Below are 21371 nucleotides of genomic sequence, written 5' to 3' on the forward strand. Positions count from 1 at the left end.
TTAAACCACATTATCCAATGTGCAGTCAGGGCCCACCACATTTGGGGACCCATCCAAGGCACAGATGAAAAAGAGATCTCTTAAACTTTCAGATCATCAAGACATGTATATATATATTTATCATAACAAAATAATATAAAGTGTAAAATGCAGTCCTCCTTTTTGTTATCTGCTCCTTTCTCACCTCCACTGCTAAAGAAATTAGTCTACAGCTAACTGCTGTATTTGCACTACTTCCAAAATGAATGAAACAAGTAGAAGGGGAAATATCAAACAACAGAGGGTAAAAAAAACAGGCATATGCAACCTTTATGGAAACTGCCTATTTTGTTCTTTTTTCTTCTTCTTTTTTTGTTCAAGCAATTCAAGATGAAGACACTGCAGTTCACTTTAAAGTTGTTAAGACAACATTCAGCAAAATGACAAGCAAGATAATTCGGGTGTACACAGGTGGAGCCGTGTGTGCATGTGTATGTGAAAGGACACACAATTAAATTATAAAATACACATTATCCTTTTAAAAAAAGCTTAATTTTTTTAAATTGTTCTTCATTTTCCATTTTATATAAGACACGTTTTACATCGTGGGCCACATATAGCCCACTTTAGATGTAAGTGGACCACACAATTTAAACTCTTGCAAATAGGTTTAAGCACACATCTAATCAAACGTTTAATACCTGAGATATTTTAATATTATATGTCATTTCAACAATAAAAAAAAATGTTGCTTTGAGCTTAAATTGAGGTCACTTTAAGGTCTTCAAGGTCATTTTAAATCTCAATTTCAAATTGTAAAGTTAGATTGTTATTGATCCTTTTTAGCTTAAAGTGTATATTTACTCCCCTTACCTCAGTCTTAAAGTGTATATTTACTCCCCTTACCTCAGTCTTAAAGTGTATATTTACTTCTTACTCTTCCTATATTTATTGTTGGGGGTTTTTTGCACTGCTGTAACTGGAGCCTCGTCATCTCGTCTCTCTATATACTGTACTGTATATAGCAGAGATGACAATAAAGTTTACTTTGACCTTTTAATGAATATTTGAATTAGATAAAAAGTTCTTACTTCACTGCACAGACTGTCCTGTGATTATAAAACTTTATTTTTTTGTAATTGAATGTCTTTTTGTGTTTTGTTTTATTTTGCTTTGCTCCTTTTTAAGGTGAACCCACAACAGAAATCGTAAATTTCTATAGTAGATCGTGAAAAAACAGGAACTTTCTGTTATTCAATTGTTTACCTATTAGTTGTTTACGTTGGTGTAGTGTGAATGGTCATGGAGGAGGTCTTTATCATTAGAAAAAGCTGTACAGCTAAAAGTCAAACACATATGCCCTCCATTATATTTTCCAAACCCATCCAGTGGGTAGATTGGAGTCTTTGGTGGGCTGATTCTGGCCCCTGGACCTTATTTTTGACACCCATGAGTTAATGAAAAGAATGATTGGGATGGCTACTTTAAAAATTTTCCCCAGAAAGGTATGATGCTGTCTATAAAAACTATTCTCTGTGTTATACACGTTGCTTTTTGTCATATCTAACTATTGAAGAAAGGATGAAAGAAAAAAGCCTGATCATGAAAACATGTCGGCTAGAGCTCCTAAACATTTGTGCCCAGGTCTCTGTAACTGGCAGGTGTGCCAACAATACTGTCAGACTATGTGAGACTGCAGCAGTAAAACCCTGGTAGTGTTACAATGAACAAGAGAGGAGCACATAGGAAAAATATTCGCCTCGTACGGGTGGATTCATTTTGGAGCGTAAAGTTAAACGTATTCCTTTCGTGTGCGTATACAATCAGCTTTAAATGACAGCTGACTCTTGTCAACAGCTGTTAACTATTTTTTCATTTTCTCGTCTTTTCCTTTTCCTTTGCTCTGTTCTGCGATATAACCGGTCTTCGTGGAGACCTTCTGGCGAATCGAGTTTTAAATACCAATACACGTGAGGAGCACAAAGTGCAGATTACAGAAAACAGAGGTAAATGAAAGCAAGCCGGCTCTCTTAAAATATTCGCTTTGTTTTTAAAAATATCAGTGTCATATTTCCAAAACACGCTGTTTCTGGTATTGTGAAGCGAAAGTAATGAATTCGGCACAGTTCAATTTTATCCTAAATCTATTGTATCGCTAATTTCTTTATAAGTCTTTCAGGTTTACTCACTTCTTTCCAGCAGCACTCCGAGTGCTCTGTATTTACTTCCTACTTCCTAGTACACGTGTCTATGACTCTATTAGCCCCGCCTCTGCTCGCAGGCTATTGGCCATCAACTTTAACAGTAGTAATCGAAGACAGCGTTCATTATCATCAATATTATTATTATTTTTTTATTATGATTTTTTTTGTTATTATTAGTAGTAGTATTACGTATTTATTTATTAATTTATTTAAAATTTAAGCCAACTTTATTTATAAACCACTGACTTAAGTGCTGAAAATACGAATATAAATATTTCAGGAGAATATTTTAAATTTAACCTTCCAAATGTAATCTGTGCATTGTTTTTTGTTTGTAATTGACTGATTCAAACTATCCGCTTTTTTGTAGGTCATATAGGCAAGGAGTTTTCTCACACTGGTGGGATAGACACTCGCTCTTTTGGCCCCCTTTTGTTTTCAGAACTGCCTTGTGTGTGCCTGGCATACACTGAAGTTGGATTCCTCTGAGATTTTGCTGAGAACTCATTCCACCACATCATGAAGACGCTCTCTATTGGAGGGTTTTTTTAGTGCAATGAACTCACTTTCGTATGTGTTCAAGAAAACACACTGAGATGATTTGAGCTTTGCAACATTATGCAGCTGGAAGCAACCATTCAAAGATGGCAATAATAGGTAGGCTGTGGCATTTAGGTTTGTGCTAAAAAGCCCCGAATGTGCCATAAAATACCTCGATAGTAGAGGGTGGGCCATTTATATGGATACACCGTAATAACATGGGAATGGTTGGTGATATTAAAGTCCTGTTTGTGGCACATTAGTATATGTGAGGGGGCAAACTCCTCAAGATGGGTGGTGACCATGGTGGCCATTTAGAAGTCGGCCATCTTGGATACAACTTTTGTTTTTTCAATAGGAAGAGGGCCATGTGACACATCAAACTTATTGGTAATGTCACAAGAAAAACAATGGTGTGCTTGGTTTCAATGTAACTTTATTCTTTCATGAGTTATTTACAAGTTTCTGACCACTTATAAAATGTGTTCAATGTGCTGCCCATTGTGTTGGATTGTCAATGCAACCCTCTTCTTCCACTCTTCACACACTGATAGCAACACCGCAGGAGAAATGCCAGCACAGGCATCCAGTATCCGTAGTTTCAGGTGCTGCACATCTCGTATCTTCACACCATAGACAATTGCCTTCAGATGACCCCAAAGATAAAAGTCTAAGGGGGTCAGATCGGGAGACTTTGGGGGCCATTCAACTGGCCCACGACGACCAATCCACTTTCCAGGAAACTGTTCATCTTGGAATGCTCGGTCCTGGCACCCATAATGTGGTGGTGCACCATCCTGCTGGAAAAACTCAGGGAACGTGCCAGCTTCAGTGCATAAAGAGGGAAACACATCATCATGTAGCAATTTCAAATATCCAGTGGCCTTGAGGTTTCCATTGATGAAGAATGGACCCACTATCGTTGTACCCCATATACCACACCAAACCATCACTTTTGTTGTTCCAACAGTCTTGGAGGGATCCATCCAATGTGGGTTAGTGTCAGACCAATAGCGGTGGTTTTGTTTGTTAACTTCACCATTCACATAAAAGTTTGCCTCATCACTGAACAAAATCTTCTGCGCGAACTGAGGGTCCTGTTCCAATTTTTGTTTTGCCCATTCTGCAAATTCTGTGCGCCGATCTGGGTCATCCTCGTTGAGATGCTGCAGTAGCTGGAGTTTGTCAGGGTGCCATTTGTAAGTAGCTAATATCCGCCGAAGGGATGTTCGACTAATGCCAGTCTCCAGTGACATGTGGCGAGTGCTACGCTGTGGGCTCTTGCTGAATGAAGCTAGGACAGCCACAGATGTTTCTTCATTAGTGACAGTTTTCTTGCGTCCACATTTTGGCAAATCCAACACTGAACCAGTTTCACGAAACTTAGCGAGCAGTTTGCTAACTGTAGCATGGGAGATGGGTGGTCTCGTAGGGTGTCTTGCATTGAAATCTGCTGCAATGACCCGGTTACTGCGTTCACCAGATATCAACACAGTTTTGATCCGCTCCTCACGTGTTAACCTCTTCGACATGTCAATGGCTGTGAACAAAGAGAAACTTGTAAATAACTCGTGAAACAATAAAGTTACATTGAAACCAAGCACACCATTGTTTTTCTTGTGACATTACCAATAAGTTTGATGTGTCACATGGCCCTCTTCCTATTGAAAAAACAAAAGTTGTATCCAAGATGGCCGACTTCTAAATGTCCACCATGGTCACCACCCATCTTGAGGAGTTTGCCCCCTCACGTATACTAATGTGCCACAAACATGACTTTAATATCACCAACCATTCCCATGTATCCCTATAAATGGCCCACCCTGTACAACACCAGCAGCAGCCTGAACAAGGCAGGATGGATCCACACCTTCTTGTTGTTTGCACCAAATTCTTAAGCTACCATCTGAGCGTCACAGCTGAACATGAGACTTGTCAAACCAGACAATGTTTATCCAAACTTCTATTGTCCAATTTGATGAGTCACTGTGAATTATAGCCTCAAATACCTATTCTTAGGACCAGGTTTGTTTTTTTTTCCTTTTTTTTTTTTTAGGACCAGGTGTGGTCTTCTGCTGATGTAGCCTAAGTTTAATGTGTTGTGTGAGATGCTGTTCTGTATACTTGCGTTCCTAATAGCTCAATGCTTATTGGAAGGCGTGATACCAAAGACCATTGTCCACTGACCTATGGCATCAACAAGACATTTTCCTTCAGAGAATTCCCACTCACTGGATAATTTCTCTTTTTCAGAAGATTCCATGTAAACTCTATAGATTGCTGTGTGGACACCAGATATTACAGTAACGCGTTACAAGTGATGCGTTACTGTAATCCAATTACTTTTTTCAAGTAACGAGTAAAGTAAGGGATTACTATTGCAAAAAAGTTAATTAGATTACTGTTACTTTCCCGTAAGCACGCTGCGTTACTGTGTTACTAAAACCGTGATTTTTTTGCCAGAGTGTCTCATAACAATGACGTAAGCAAGTGCGACGTTCGTGGCAACAGCTGTGTGCAGATCAACAAAAGATAATATATCGAGTGCGGGAGAGTATGAGCGTGCAGCGTTTAAAGCGTGGAAATACTGACCTTACTTTGAGTTTGATTCTGTAAAAAGTGACAAAAACATTAGTGTCCGCTGTTCATTGCGTGGGAAGAAAACTTCTTTTTACAGTGAAAAAAACCCTTAACTTCCAAGCAAGCACCGAGTGCGCTGCCGCTGGAATGTGAAATTCACAGACAAACTCGTGGATTCTTCTACTGAGCGCTGCGGCTCACCTGCACCAGGGCAAACCTCCACCTGCTATACAGGTGAAAATAGAGCAACAGGACCGCTGAGTCTTTGATTTTATTTATTTTCTGCTGTGTTTCACTTGCATTTATTTGAAAGACTGAGTGTAAACACAAAAAAATATTTTATTTTATGTGCTGGAATGTGCAGAAAATAGGTTTAAATGTTAAACAAATTTCTTCCAGTCAGCGAATGTTGCATATAATTACATTTTTGCTTGATGCATGAAGTTAAAAGATGAAAACTAATAAAACAAGTTTTAAAAAGAGACTTTTCCATTTGATTACATTTTGTATGATGGATTATGTAGAAAAAGTAGAATTGGGCTGAAAGATCTATCGCTTTATCACCTATTCAGGTTGTAAATCATGTTTTTAAAAAGTAACTAAGTAACTAGGTAATTAATTACTTTTGAAAATAAGTAATCAGTAAAGTAACGGGATTACTTTTTTAGCGAAGTAATCAGTAATTAGTTACTGATTACTTTTTTCAAGTAACTTGACCAACACTGGTGGACTCTGTCATTTTCTCAAATACTCAGACTAGCCTGTCTGGCACCAACAACCATGTCACATTCAAAGTCACTTCAATCATCTTGATCCATGACTACATGCTTAAACAAGCCAAATTTCTGCCTTGTGATTGGCCGATTCAATAATTTAGCAAAAAGTGTCATTTGTAAAGTCAAAGAGGTCTAACATGTTTAGTTTCTGGGGATTTAGAACACAGGCAGTAGTTAGACAGCAGCATGCTAACTTCTATTAAAGTGTTGGAGCCTTCTTCAGTTCTTTGATCATTTCTTTCTTTCTTAAAGCTTTTTCACAAATGAGGTTTCAGTTAATTAAATAGATTTTCATTCCATGCACCTTTTTATCTGGCAGAACACTGACATTTTGGCTTGGATGGCTGCAAAAAGACCTAAGATTATAGGATTACAAAAGTCTTTGGGGAAATGAATCAACTTCTTACTTGATTTGTTTCCCAGTGCATTTGTGGTCTCAGTCTTTAGTTTCAAGCCTTATTGAACAAAGAATTATGCCCATTTATTAAACCATGGCCTTACTTCAAGCAAAGTGAATAATAAAGCAGGGTATACTTTAGGGCATGGCTGTGTACTGCTACTGGGTCCATGTGCATTTTTCCAATTTAAGAATGAGGAGAAAGCTGCAGCAAAAGTGCTAAAGTGGGGATTCAGAACCATCATCAGAACCCAGGAATCAGCCAGCGATTGAGTACATTCAAAACATCAGCAATTTCTGATATTCAAAACACTTATTTAGTTGGTCCCTGATCCTCTACTCAATAGGATTTGGTGCTCTCATCGCTGCTGCCCAGGCTCAATTCCCAGTCAGAGAGTGATGCTTGGCACTATACTGATACCCACTCATGAGTGGGCAGAAATTAATGCTGAGACTAATATTCCTCAGTCCTCATATCTTGAGTATGTGTAAGACAGTGGATTCATGTGTTTCTGTGAGTTGGACAGCTCCACAACATTCAATGTTTTCTTCAAAAGGTTAACAACTATAAGTTAAAGACATATCAAGGATAAAACTATCTGTTAAAATTGTTCTTGATGTTAACCCTGAAAACCAGTTATTTGATGGTCACAAATTTTGTTTAACACTTCCTCAAGTGATTCAGTGCTTTTGAAAAGTCAGTCATTTAGGGTACTCAAAGCACTGATGTAGTGGGTCCCTGATGGGCTAATGGCTATAATGCAGCTCACTCAGTGCATCAGCTTGGGTTTAATTACTGGTTAGGGAATCAAAGATGGCATGCCAATATACTGCTGCCCACTGAAGACTTTTTGTGTGTCTTAGTCCAATGGTGCAATTCAAAACTGAGTCTAATCTTACTCAGAAATGCCCTAAAATTAGATTAATGCTCCCTTGAAAAGTGAAACTTGCATAACAAGTTGCTACACAAATGCAAGTTGGACAGTTTGAAAAGAACTTGTGTGATTTCTAACCACAGGAACCATTTTCAAAGTGAGTTTGATGTCTCCATGACAAGTTTCAGTCAAGCATTATGTTCATCTCATAACTCACGGTCCTATTTAGAGGAAGGAATTACAATCATATGATTGATAAAATGCATGTTGTTGTCAGCTTCTTAGTCAAATCCACTGCATGTCTTGTCATGTCAGGCTTCAGAAAAATAGATTTTTTTATCCAAAATGCCAAAGTCAAAGCAAACCTGCTGGTGAGATCATGGTATTTATGTCAAACTGATATGCAGTCTGTCACATTCACCCAAATATAAAGTGGAAGAATCAAGTAGTTATGTCTAGTTGGTTTTCTTGTTGACGTGCCGTCAATTTAGTCTTTTTAGAAAAAAAACAAGATAAAGATGTTCAGAAAGTGAATTAAGCAGGCTTGTGTGTATAAATACACGTATATAGTTAAGTTAAAGAGATGACAATATCAGTAACAAAACTTTATATATGACCTTGGATGTAAGTCTTGAGGAACATCTATTTTTTGGTCCGAGGTTTTATTTAAAATTTCCTGGATAGAGTTCAAATGTCAACCCTGTAGCCTGGGTTTGAATAGGACTCAGGAATTGAGGTTTGGCACCTGAATGCACAGGTGCACACTAAGGTCTTTTTGTCCATCTTAATGGCACAATTCTAATCTTCATCAGTCATGGCTTGACCAAGATTGATACTTTCTTAAAAGGTCAGAGATGTGTAACAAGCTAGCTGCAAGAGGCTCAAGTGAAAGTCACGAGACAACAAATCAACTTCTCGCTTAAGTTCTCGACTCGGTAAACATTTTCCCGGTGAGTTTGTGGTCTAATTTAAAGGCTTCATGTATTCTGTATTTAGCGATATTTTGTAAAAAAGGGTCAAAAATGAACTTTCTACCTACAAAACATCAGTAAATGGAACAAAAAGTGGATACAATTTTTAATGAATTAACTTAAAAACAACCCAACCAAATGGAATGTTAAAATCTATCATATGCAAAATAATGTTTGCAGATGCAGGATGTTTACTGGTAATAAACACTTTCTTTAACTGTGTACTGTGCTGTCACTTCTGAAGGCTCCAAATGTCTTAATTCATGAATTTCAAACTAATTTCACATCATTTTAAATGGGACAGACCAAACTCCCATTTCTGTCATAGTAGAGTAGTTTAACTGCACATTCAATCCCAGAGATATCTAAATGTAAGAAAAAGAAGTGCAATTTCAACAGTGTGCCTCAGTTTTTCTGCATGATAAAGGAATGGTGTTACTGAAAGAAATCTGCCAGCATGACTCTTGGGGCTTAAATTGTAAGTAATAGATGTGGAAAATTACAAAATAAAAGTCTCACAAATTGTCCTGTAAGTATTCAGCGGAAAGTTATTTTTTAAATCATACAAAATCACTTATTTTATTTTTAAATATTTTTTATTTATTCATTTGTTTTATTTATTATTATGATTAATGTGAAAAAACAGACATTTCTAAGCAGATAGTGAAAAAACAGGAGCTTTTCTGTCATTTAATTGTTTCTCTATTACTTTATTATTGTACTTTAAATGTCTTTGGGGAGATCTTAATCAGTAGGACAAAGGTGTTTATGAAAAAACATTTAAAAGTCGTATACTTTTTGCCATCCCTGACATCTTTCAATGCCGTCCATTGTGATGTGATTGCAGTCTTTGTTGAGCCAATGCTGGTCACCCGGCTTCATGTTTGCTACCTCTGCCTTAATTAATGTTGGGATCTTTGCTTTTCTGAAAAGAAACAGATTATGTTGATGTTGCTTTTCCTTTAAGTTGCCACTCTCATCTCTGGGAATTCCCAGGTAAGCTGACCTTTGATTGGGGTTTTTGTGCTTTTTAGTACAGAATTTCTTAAAATCTTCCGTGAGCGCCAAATCCCTGACCATATAACGCTTCTCACTGTGATGTGAATTATTAACGGATCAGTCATCAGTCTTGCTCTTTTATGTTTCATACCCACCAAACCACGTAAATTGACAATTAAGAGGACCCTATGTGTTTTTTTTGTTTTCCAGTATTTAACAACCCCAGTGGGGGCTCAGGCATTTAAAGCTTTAACCATCTTGTTTTATTAGCCTGTTAGTTGAGGGATGCATTTTTTTCTTTCAGTGCTGGCAGTTGATAAAACTCAGTAACTTTGCGATGTTGGAAATCATCAGCTGATAAAGTTCACTTCAGTATGTTACATTACATTTAGTACTGTGTGTGCATGTCTAGGGTTCTGCTGTTACTTATTAACTGTCATGTGGTTGCATTGTGGAATGATTTAGTTAATGCAAAAATAATCCATTATTATTAGAAACAAACTAAAGACCCAGTTACAAAAGCTATATATGTGGCAAAACATCATAATTTAATATGCAAACAGGCTTGTAGTGGAAAGTCGAGGCCATGAGCTCTTCATCAAACAAATGCATGATGTCCTGTGTCTCAGGTGGGTTGTTATCTTTTTAAAGGCCTTGTTACTCCTTGTCCACTAATTTCGGTTCTTTCAGGATGATCAAACATCTGTTGTGCAAGATGGCTGTCAAAGAAAGCAGCCATCGTTCTTCGATTCTCAAGAACTGACATCAAATACTCAGTTTTCCTTCTGAGGTGTTTGATCTCTTCAGTTTTTATGCTAAAATGACTTCAAAACACTCCATATTGGTAACATGCCAAAGAGACAGCATGCCAGGTATTTCTAGGGTAGTTTTGCGTGTGAAAACGGGAATGGGAATAGTTCAAATCACCACGTTTTAGGAAAGAACTCTCAAAATGCTGCCCTAGACAAGATAAGCCCCTGACTAATATTCCCTCAAATATTTTAAATTTCTATGTTGCAATTACAAAAGCTACAGATTTACATAACTCGTCAATGACGCTAGATGTTTAGTCATTGTTTCTGGGAAACAAAAGCAGGATGAACATATCCTGGTACTCACAAACAATAAACAAGACAATAAATCATGTGGAGTTTCCAGATTTTTCTATTGGCTTCCTCTCTTTTCCAAGCATGCTGAAAGTATTTGGTGCAGCATGCTATTCCATCTGTAAGAGTTTTTACTTATTGTCTTATGAAATAACAATGTAAAAAATGCAGTAACACTGTCTGACTCATAGTTTACTGGAATAATTAGATCTTGCATGCACGCTGCAGATGGTCTCTGTGCTTTATTTGAGTCTTTTTTAGTAACTCTAGCAGCACGGCTCCGTGGAACATTTGTCCGCCTGTTGCTTGCGCACAGAAAATGAACCCACATGGAATTTTGAGCAAAGAGCCACGATACTCAGAGTATGGATGCCACCAATTTGACTGAGAGCTACCATCAGATTTGCTGAAGATATACAAAGCCCACAGAGGATGTATTTTTGTGCTAACAGCAGGTCAAGCTGTTCATAGATTGCATAAAATGTTTTGATGTCTGCCAGATTAGCGCAACATATTCACTATTCACACATGCTAACTCCTGCAGCTGCTGGTAGTCCCGTGACTACTTAACCTTCACCTTTTACTTTGGCAAACTGCCCGATGGATCCCAGAAAGCTGATTCTTTTCATTTGGACTTGGGAAAAGCATTTCATCACTCATCCAAGTGACTTCTTCAGCCTGACTGATCACTACAGATAGTCCTGATTTATGTGATAAACATGAATGAGTTTGGTAACTTTCATACAGTTAGATTTGTGTAACAGTTTCCTTCATTATTAAATTTCTGAAAATCTAAAGTTATCTTCTCATTATATCAAAGGAGCTTGCAAAGAAAAGCGTCTGGACTTCTTCAAGTTGCTTGAAGAAGTTTCACCTCTCATCCGAGAAGCTTCTTCTTCAGAAGTCCAGACGCTTTTCTTTGCAAGCTCCTTTGACTACGATGACCTGGATGACTCAGAACCTTCACAGACTTCTCATTATATCCTGATAATATGTGCTAATCAATCATCAGTATATCACTGGCAAAATATTTGCGTTAGAATTCTGACGTTTTTCTCGGAATTCTTTTATCTCAGAATTCTGACTTTAGTTTCACATCAGCAACGCCAGAAAAATGTCTCAAAAATGTGAATGTGCATTTCAGGATAACAACGTAAAGTATTTATTCAACACTTTCTGCCATTCTAATCAATGAGTGACTGAACTAGCTGCTTTCTTCCACATGTAGTTTTGTGTGCCATTTGTAGTTTTTCCTGTTCTTGTAGAAATGCTTCTTCTTCAGAATGTAAGGAGATATGCTGTTGTCATCAAGTTCAGAACTGCAACCTCTGCACATACACTGCTTATGATTCCTATGGTACTAAAAAAAAATAATCTTAAGTTTAGTATTGAAAGGCATTAGAAGTATTGTTTAAGGTGACGTCCCTCAATGGGAGTAAATGTGGGGTGAGTATCATAACTATTCAATTACTAAATAAGACACTTGCTAAATCACTTGTGGCCTATTATGATTATGTGAACACTTTTTTTGCTATTACTCACCTATATTAAAAGGTAAAAATTTGAATCTACAAACTGCTTAATAAATAATTATAATCCTCCACTTCATTTTGTAAATCTGTCTGATTAGTCACACATATGGATGGTGCTTTGCTTCTCATTAGTAATCCTACAATGATTTTCTGTCTCCATTCAGCAGTTTTTCTTCTGCTCTCATCCTAAACTGAGATGACTAAATTTAACATTTTTTTCTTTTCCTCACTTTCATTTAAAAAAAAAAATTGTGCTTCAGTAGTCTTTTACTGCTCTGAGATCCAGACTAATTTGCTGCTAAAGATGGATGTAAAAAAAAAAAAATCACGTCTTTGCCAGTGCGTGCCTTTCTACAGCGGCTGAGATTTTTAAATGAAGAGCATGAGTATGCAAGGCTTTTATCAATTTGATGAAAAGAATGTGAGTGTGTCTGTGTGCGTTTGTGCTTACACACACAGCTGTGACTCTGCACAGAGTTTATGCATCAGGCATCTGGAGTGAACTATGAAGAAAGTCCAGAAGACAGAGCATTATCATTCCCAATGCGTAACGCACCGATGATTTGTCACGACCCTAGGCGCAATAATAACGCAAAGGGTACTCTTCCATGTCCTTATAAAACCCTCTGGCTTCTCAATTGAATCCAAAAGATAGGCGTTCACGGTGATAACACACTCCCAGAGCAGAGGCTCCAGTCGTCCACTCCAACCTCAACCCTAACCTTAACCCTATCACGTAGTGTTTTCCAAAGCGATTCAGGATCTGTACATAAAACACATTTAGAGATTCATTCCAACCGGCTCTCATGCTGCCGAATGCGCAATGCACTGACGATTTTGTGACATTGGTCGGTGTGTTACGCGTTCTGATGAGAACGTGTTGCAGAACAGGGCGCTTTGTTCAACCTGGTTGGAGGGCAAAAGTGTTTACAGGTCCACGCTACACTCAAAGACACAGTGAGAAGCCACTGTCATAGTGGGGGGTGAGTAATAGTTTCACACACATTTTCAAACAAGACTGGGAAAAGGGTTCCTTTTTTGAAATATCACAGTAAAAGGTAAGTCCTAGAAGGAAGATTCATGTGAGACATGAGAGTGGAAGTAACATGTGTTACAGTAAGTGCATGACAGTTGTGTAAGATGGGAAAAAGAAAGATTTAGGAGGAAAATAAAACGAAACAGAGTTTTCGAAGCTTTTCTGATAAATGGTGAAGTGGCCTTTAACCTCGAGTTTACCCGTGCGAGGGCTGACATTCATCTGTTTCCTCGTGACTTATCCTTTTGCTGTAGATAGCGCTGTCGCACGTGGACACGGATGTCAACATGTCCGCTTAAACATGTCAGTGAAACGCAGCTTGTGAAATACGACCCTGTCAAACGTCTCCAAATTTAGCACCGTTGAAACAAGGGGTGTTTTTTTAAGAAGGCAGAAGGCTTTGGTCGGGGCGTAGAGGGAGGCTTTGTTCTGTGAAGTGCCAGTCTCTGGGGAGACATTAAGCCAGAACCTAATCATGAGTTCAAACAACAAAAGCATTTTTTCTGCAGTTAATTGGAACCAGTTTAAACGACAGACAGGCGGTACGTCTCGGAGAAATCTCAGGGGAAATCTGACGAATGAGCTGATAGATGAGCTGATAAGTGTCCTTGTCTAGTTTTGATTGAAATCCGGTTCTGGTGTTGATGGTAGGTGGCGCAACGTGCTGGAGGAATTTCAAAGGGTTATTTCAGCTATGCGTGGCTGAACCACAACAGAACAAAGGTCAGTACTCTTCTGCCGACCTCTGCCTTGTCCTCCTACCTCTTTCTCTTCACCACCTTTTCTTACTTTTTTTTCATTGTCACCTTTTTCCCACTTCTACGTAGTTTGAAAAAGGGTTGGAGGAGCATAGAAATAGGATAAAGAAAGGGAAAAAAGAAGTTGCAGCATCCCGTGTCAAATGTCAAAAAACAAAAGCCCTGATTTCTGTTTCCTGTCGGCAGATTTACTCGGTCTGGGTTGCAGAGGTGGATGGCCGCAGGCAACGAGCTGGTTGTTATTATCTTTGCTTGTTTAGGTTTTGCTCGTGTGACCCCCCTCCCCCGCTGAACTGTGCAGGCAGAAAAGAGAGGTGGATAAAATAGATGGTGGAAGGGGGGAGGGGTTGGTGAGGTAAATAGAAATGAAGAGGGAGTGAAGACAGAAAAAAAAGTTATTAAAACAAAAGTATTGTAGCAGATGGGAGCATGGGTTTACCTTGGAAACAGCATTACAGCAGAGGAACCGGGGGAGGCAGAGCCAAGCTGGAGTTTATCACAATCTTTGGAGAGTGATGAACCAGGGGAGGAAGGGGGGGGAGGTGGCACACTCCCAGCACAGTGAGGGGTGGAAGAGATATAAAAGGGCTCCCAGGGAGAAAGAGTGGTCAGGCAAGTGTGTGAGCTGCTGTCCTGCTTGTTTCCACACTGCTGCACACCACTGTTTCATGCTAGTGTGTGATGTGAGGGAGCCGCGTGCCGTCTCCACCACAAAGGAATAAACTTTTGCAGTTATTTGTGCCAGAGGATAAAAGGAAGTAACGACTAACTGGAAGAGGGGAGTTGATGAGTTTCTGAAACCTGGCACTTCTCAAGTCTGGAAGTTTGATTTTTTTTTTTCTCTTTCGGTTGAGTTGTTTACTCATCGCCCTCTGAGAACCTCCACAGCAGAGAGTCAAGAGGTGACTCTTGAACTGCGTGCAGAGGAATTTAAACAGAAGCTGAGATTTTCATCCACCCTCCGCAGTGACTGTTCGAAGTGTCACTTTTGTGCCCTTGTGTTCCTTTTCTGATCAGCCTTTGGAGTCACAATGAATGCCTCATTTTTATATGACTACAATCAGTCCTTAGTGGATCGGGAATTTTACTGGGAGGGAAATCTAGATGGTTTCGGCATCACGATGGCCTTTCTCTACCTGGTGGTTTGGGTCATGGGGCTAGCTGGAAACGCGCTCGTTATCGTCGCCATTTTAAAGTTTGACAAGCTGTCCTCTTCAACCACAGTGTACATTTTCAACCTTGCGCTGGCCGATGGACTATTCATGGTTGGTCTTCCCTTTATAGCGAGTCAGAATTTCATGAACCGCTGGATTTTTGGAGATGTGGCGTGCAAAGCTGTCATGGTGCTGGACGGCATCAATCAGTTCACCAGCGTCTTCTGCCTGACGGTGATGAGCATCGACCGCTACATGGCGCTGGTGGAGCCACTTCGCTTTGCCCGTTGGAGGACCCCACGCTGTGCCAAGATTGTTTCATCCCTCCTCTGGCTGTTCTCCCTCCTCACCATCCTCCCGATGGCGCTTCACTTCTCGACCGATCACGGCTTTTGTACGCCGGATCTCGGCTCCGACGCCCGGTGGCTTGGCGTCCTCTCTTACACCTTTATTTTGGGTTTCGCTTTACCATTTACAGTTATGACAGGTTTCTACGTGGCAATGCTGCTCGCCTTGTGGGGTCAGAAACTCCGAACCTCAGCGGTGACCCTGGAGAGCCAGCAGCTGGAGCAACAGGTCACCAAAATGGTGGTCGCGGTGGTGGTTGTGTTTGGTTTGTGCTGGCTGCCGTTTTACACCTTCAACTTCTGTTCTCCATACCAAAACAGCTACGCCGTGACCTTCTACAGGGCTTTCGAGTTTGTGGTCCTGCTTTCCTACTCATGGAGCTGCGCGAACCCCATCCTCTACGCCTGCCTCTCTGACACCTTCAGGAGGCACTTCCGCACCCTACTCTGCCCCATCACCAAGTCTTCTTCCAGCATGCAGTGCATCACTGACCAGCAGAACCTAAATGACACAGTTGTGTGTGATGGCACCAGTACCCCATAAAGCCAAACGAATACTGGCTGCATTTTAATTCCCTTCCTATTATGATGCACTGCACGGTACTTTTGGACTTCTTTCTTTTTAGTTACTCCAATAATGCATTGCAGGTACCTACAATGACTTAGGAAATCACTGTATGTGCAGCCACTATATTCTTTGTTTATTTCCACAATTGTTTGCCTAATCCGAGTTAAACTTGGCTGGCTTTCTGCTGACAACCCGAGTAAGTGAAGTGCTGACTTTCAGATCATTTGGATGAGCGATTCTCATATTTTGACTAAAAGTTGTTCTCTGCTACCAGTGTTTGCACTAGACGGACTGCTGACTGCTCCACTCTGTGTGTAGGGGGGATAGGCATACATACATACACAGATATGTTAATCGCTTTTCTTTGAGTGGGCATTCATTGACATTAATGCATTAATGCAGCTACCCTGGGCTGAACTAATCTCTAACTGTAACAACTGTAACCCTGAAACAGCTTTAACCCAGTCATCCAAACTGTTAAAATTCTTCCAACATTCCATTAAGCTGATGGCCCAAAACTCAAAAGTTAGTCGTCACAAGGACAACTGGACAAGTTTCACTGTAGTTTTCTCGTCTTTGGTTTTCTGTGACAAATTTGGATGTGCTGTAACAACCCATTTTGCCCATTCTGGACAGCCAAGTTTGAACTGGAGCAATCACAGACACGTGCAGAGAGTGTATCTTTATAATAGCATCACTTTGTTGGAAAACAAGAGCTTTATGACTGCCTACATCTGACGCATTTATGTAAATTGCAGCTACAAAAAATACACCGGGTTTACACTTTTCACAAACATGGCCTAGCTTGGCAAATTTCCCTTTTTTATTTTTTTGTTCAATCTTCTCCACTTGAAATGTACATTTTATGCTCAAGCTTGTAGCCTTGGGTGTGTGGATTTGATGCCTTTCTGACTGTGCATTGAGCTGCGACTTTAAAGGGTTAATTCTATTCACCACTATATCAAATGCAGGCTTAAACACTTCTTAAAAAGCATAAAGATAAAACAGAAAACACCAGACACTGTCACTAAATGTGAGTAGATGATTTCCATACCACTCTCTTGGTTTAAATATCACGTGTCTGTCTGACTCAGACCTGTTGTATAATTTGTCAGCCGAGAGCTCAGAAAATTCAGACGAAATGCTCTAATGCACATCCTGCTATAGCGCTTTTCAGCAGAGCTAATAAAATGTAGCACAACAGGGATGAAGTGTGGACAGGTGGAGTGTAAACAGAATAACACGGGTCACATGCTTTTGACAGCACCAACTCATACATGCACGTACACACTCAGCAAATAGCATCTCCACATCTCCCACAGCTGGATTATGTCCCAGTGGCTGTGCATGCAGGAAGGCATCGGATGAATGTATTTCTACTCGGCTGGCCACGAGCACGCACTTGCATTTTTGTGTGCAAGCACCTATGTTATTCTGTTTAATGGTGACATACAAAAAGACACCCTTAACTAGGTGAAAGATGCATAAATCACTACATAAAGTCAACATTACGCCTGTGTGGTATATGAAAACTTCCAATGTTTGTTCTGTGTTTTGTCATTCTGGAAATGTATGCTTTACCCCGCTCCTGGGTGGAAACCTGGAACCTCCAGAGTTTCTTCATCTCAGTCTGAATTATGATGTAATCCAAAAACAGGATTTTTTAAACCAGCATAATCTATCAATCCCAATCAATCCTGCAAATGCATACACATGAAAACAGGGGATTTTCTTTGAACACCAGTGATATTTCCTGATTGCTTCTTTCACTCAGTAATTCTTTGATTAACCACACACCCCCTCCCTTTACCTCTCTTTCACTTTGACCGCTTTTAAACTTCATGCGTCTTTAAACGTTCATTTTTTTGACAGCTATTCTTAACATTAACCTCCACCAGCTGTGACACACTGAGACATTGCTTACATGTGTTACCCCGGCACTCGAGTGCAGGAATCCAGCACGGCCGTGTCATCAGAGCGGTTAGATTAGAGCGGCCACCAACACACCGCAGAAAGATTCAAATCAGCTCACGAAAGGCTGAGGAGATTTCAAGCCGTCCAGCTGCTAACTGTCTCCCTACATCTTTCCATAAGCACTCCCGCTGGGCAATCCCAAGAATACTTAGTGAAATGCATTTTATGAGTTAACAAAAACACGTGTTAACAACAATAACGCCTCTTGCTCACAGTGCTTTCCCCCCCCTCTTTTACTTCAACTTTAACCAGAAAACATGAAAACACAAATTGTGGAAGATACACAGAAGGAGCCAACCACTTCATTCATAGAAGCAGCATTTTTGCACATATAAAGAAAGAGACATTTTAAAATCATCAATGATACAGTATGTATGAATGAGATTAATATGTCAGTCGAAAATCACACATTCTGTTTCTGATGTTTTATAAATGAATAAATTATATGAATAAAAAAAATTAGCCTGAAACTTTCTTGATTCTAAGCTTATTTCAGTCTCTGTATCTTAACTATATTTATGTGCCAAGAAAATAATCACCACCAAGTTTTGTTACATTTTTCTGTAACGATCATCTTACCAGTTAATGTAACCATTTTTCAAACCCCGCCGAGGTTTGATTTTAAAAGCAGCATTAATCTTTTTCCAAACACTTCCGAAAACACCATCTCTGCCTCATCCATCTCCTCTAAGGTGAAGCAAACTGAGCGTCTTGACTTGACCGTCTGCTCCGAAACCGTCCCTCGAAGGGCATCCTGTAAATGTCAGGCCTGCTTGTTGAGACCCACTTGTATCTGCCGGCTTAGTTTTAAGAACTAATGAACCTCTGCCAAAATGTTTGAAATGCTGAAGGCAAAGAAAGACTTGACCAGCAGTGGTGTGTCAGAGTTGGCCTAAAGGCATAAAACAGTCCTCAATTAGTTTGGTGGCATGGCTACCGTAAATGTATGTGTGTGTGTATATATATATATATATATATATATATATATATATATATATATATATATATATATATATATATATATATATATATATATATATATAGATATATATATATATATATATATATATATATATATAGAGAGAGAGAGAGAGAGAGAGAGAGAATGTTTTAATGCAATACTATAAACAGCTGATGGCTTTTTTCTTCTGAAATGGATGTTTTGTTGTCTAAATAAAATATTCAGATGTGCTAACATGATTTCTAGCATAGTCAATAAATAGGTCAATAAATAAAGAATATTTTTCTCCTGTCAATTTTGTCTGTCAACATTGTTAAATATAGAAAAAGTTCTAAATAAACGAGACATCTGTTTCTTGTGGATTGTATCCTTTAGGGTTGCTGGATGGGAAAGTAGCTGCAGGTTGGCCCTGAGGAGGTCACTGAGAGATCGGTTATATGAGTCACTGAACACCAAGGCAGGAGTGGGTTGGGGTGGTGGAGTTCATGAAGGGGAAAAGTTTGCACTACACATTTCTGTAACACAAACAGTCACACAGCTGACCATGTAGACTGAGTTACAGTTCTTTCAAGTAACCACTAGATGCTGGCACTTCATCTAATGTAAGATGAACTTTTTTGATAGGAATTCAATCCTGTCTCTCAATAAATCAAAATATAAACTTTTATACATAAGATGACAATAAGGCAGTTAAAAAACACTGCTTATGGAATAATAATAATTAAAATAATGGTCATATAAAAGAGCATTATAGCTTTTCTGCATTACTCTAGAAGGTGGAATGCTAAGTCATGAACTGGAGCTGGCAAGTTTGGCTAACAAGCTGCTTCCATAAACTGTATGAACACTCAGGCTAATTTAGCGCTAAGAAACTAATAATATATTTTAACTTGCCAAAACCGAAGTAAAAACACAGCAAGCTTTGATATTACTCAAATAATTTCACAAAAGCTTCTAATCACACAAACATTGTTTCTTTTCCTTTGTGTCTCTGAATGAATTTCCTGTTTCTGCACCGCCTATGTCACCATCTTTGTTCCACTCTTCTCCATGTGGCTCTTGGGTTTTTATTTCCCTCGTTCTTTTTCCTGATCTTTTTAATGTCTGCTTCCTTTTCCACTGGGTCATTTTGTGATTGTTTCCTAAAAATGTTACAAAAACCTCCTTATGCCAGCATTAAGTTTTCTACGTCAGTGAGTACATTTCATCATCCTGCAGTATAGGCAAGGCTCCATGTGGGTATCTGTGTATCCTCCAGTTTGTGCTCACCAGGAAGACTTTTAAGCTCACCCACAATTTTCCAGAGGTTTCCATTTAACCTGCTTCCTACGACCAGATAACAAAGTACTATGATGTGAATAACTGTGCCCACAGTCTCCTTGCACCTGTAATGGGAATATAATCCCAGCCTTATATATATATATATATATACATATATATATATATATATATATATATATATATATATATATACAATATACAGTATGTTTTGCTGCAGTAGCAAAGCAACTTTTAGGCAAAGCTTCATCTTTTTGTGACTTCGCCAAACGTTGGTTAAGAAAGACAAAAAAAGCAACCTGAAAATGGTTTCGTCTCTAACAACACAGCATGATATGCTATCTTTTTATTTTATTCTCATTTTTTATATTCTTATAAAGTTCAGCTGTGCCAGAAATATCTCCCTCTGGTCAACCTGTTATTGTGAAAGCTGTCATGGCTCCAAATTGCAGAGAAAATCACTAAATTTGCTGCAGATGGTGAAAAAAAGGAAGCACTTTGTGACATGGATTTTGAGAATTATTATTAACATTATTATTGTTGTTGTTGTTAATAATAATTTGTTTGTTTGTTTATTAAGATTATGTTAAATTTGAAAATCACTGCCTTACCTTGGAACACACAATAATAACCAGTACTCACTGGTGTTCACTGTAAGACTCAAAATGTGAAACCTGGGTCCTAGACCCAGAACCATGACGTCGTCTAAAAAAACTTTTTTAGCAATTATCAATATTTTATATGGGAACAGCTTCTGTTATGTTAATTGTTTAAAATGATAGTTGGATAGTGTGTTGCTATGAATTACTGGACCGCATTGTTTTTCTGTATCCAATCGTAAAGGTAAAGATGATAAAGGAAGCACTTGATGCACCTTTCCTTGGTATTTACAGAATTCAAACAGCTCTTATACTGGTTGCCATAGAGATCCTTCTGGGTCAGTTCACTTACTTTGGAGCATCCCTGCCCAAACGTGACTATTTGACTGCACTCATGACCCTCCGGTTCTCAAACATCCTGCTTCAGTCTCAGGAGTGCAACAGAAGGTAGCCTTCCCAGTCAAGTCAGAGTCTGGTTCATATATACAAGCTGACATCTCCAGGTGCTGCCCTTACACCAAGTAAAGATACGACATAAGGAAATTTACCAGGTAGTAGTCTGATTGGCTGGCAGTGAACCCGGTGGCATTCTTCCAGCCAGTTGGAGCAGTTGGCCATGAATAATGCAGACTCAGTGTAAACAGCCTGCTAAAGAACAGAGGGGAATCTGGACTATAACAGAAGATGTATATGGGGAAACCAACACATCCATCCGTTATGTTGGAACTCTAAAATAT

At 39.1% G+C, this 21371-nt stretch overlaps 2 protein-coding genes across 3 annotated transcripts in view; one reads left to right on the forward strand and one right to left on the reverse strand.

The window, feature by feature from the left end:
- Window positions 1–2242, reverse strand: part of slc39a11 (solute carrier family 39, member 11) — a 173742-nt gene extending 171500 nt beyond the window's left edge. For both annotated transcript variants that reach the window (XM_026177301.2, XM_026177300.2), the window contains exon 1: window positions 2169–2242. The gene's annotated coding sequence lies outside the window, so the exon portion shown is untranslated. The remainder of the gene's footprint in view (window positions 1–2168) is intronic.
- Window positions 2243–13972: 11730 nt separating this feature from the next.
- On the forward strand, window positions 13973–18266 carry LOC113027645 (somatostatin receptor type 2). Its single transcript, XM_026177302.2, has one exon. The coding sequence runs from the start codon at window positions 14785–14787 to the stop codon at window positions 15796–15798; it is 1014 nt and encodes a 337-aa protein (XP_026033087.1). The 5' UTR covers window positions 13973–14784; the 3' UTR covers window positions 15799–18266.
- The last annotated feature ends 3105 nt before the right edge of the window (window positions 18267–21371 follow it).

Source organism: Astatotilapia calliptera, chromosome 8 (assembly GCF_964374335.1).
Source record: "Astatotilapia calliptera chromosome 8, fAstCal68.1, whole genome shotgun sequence".
NCBI lineage: Eukaryota > Metazoa > Chordata > Actinopteri > Cichliformes > Cichlidae > Astatotilapia > Astatotilapia calliptera.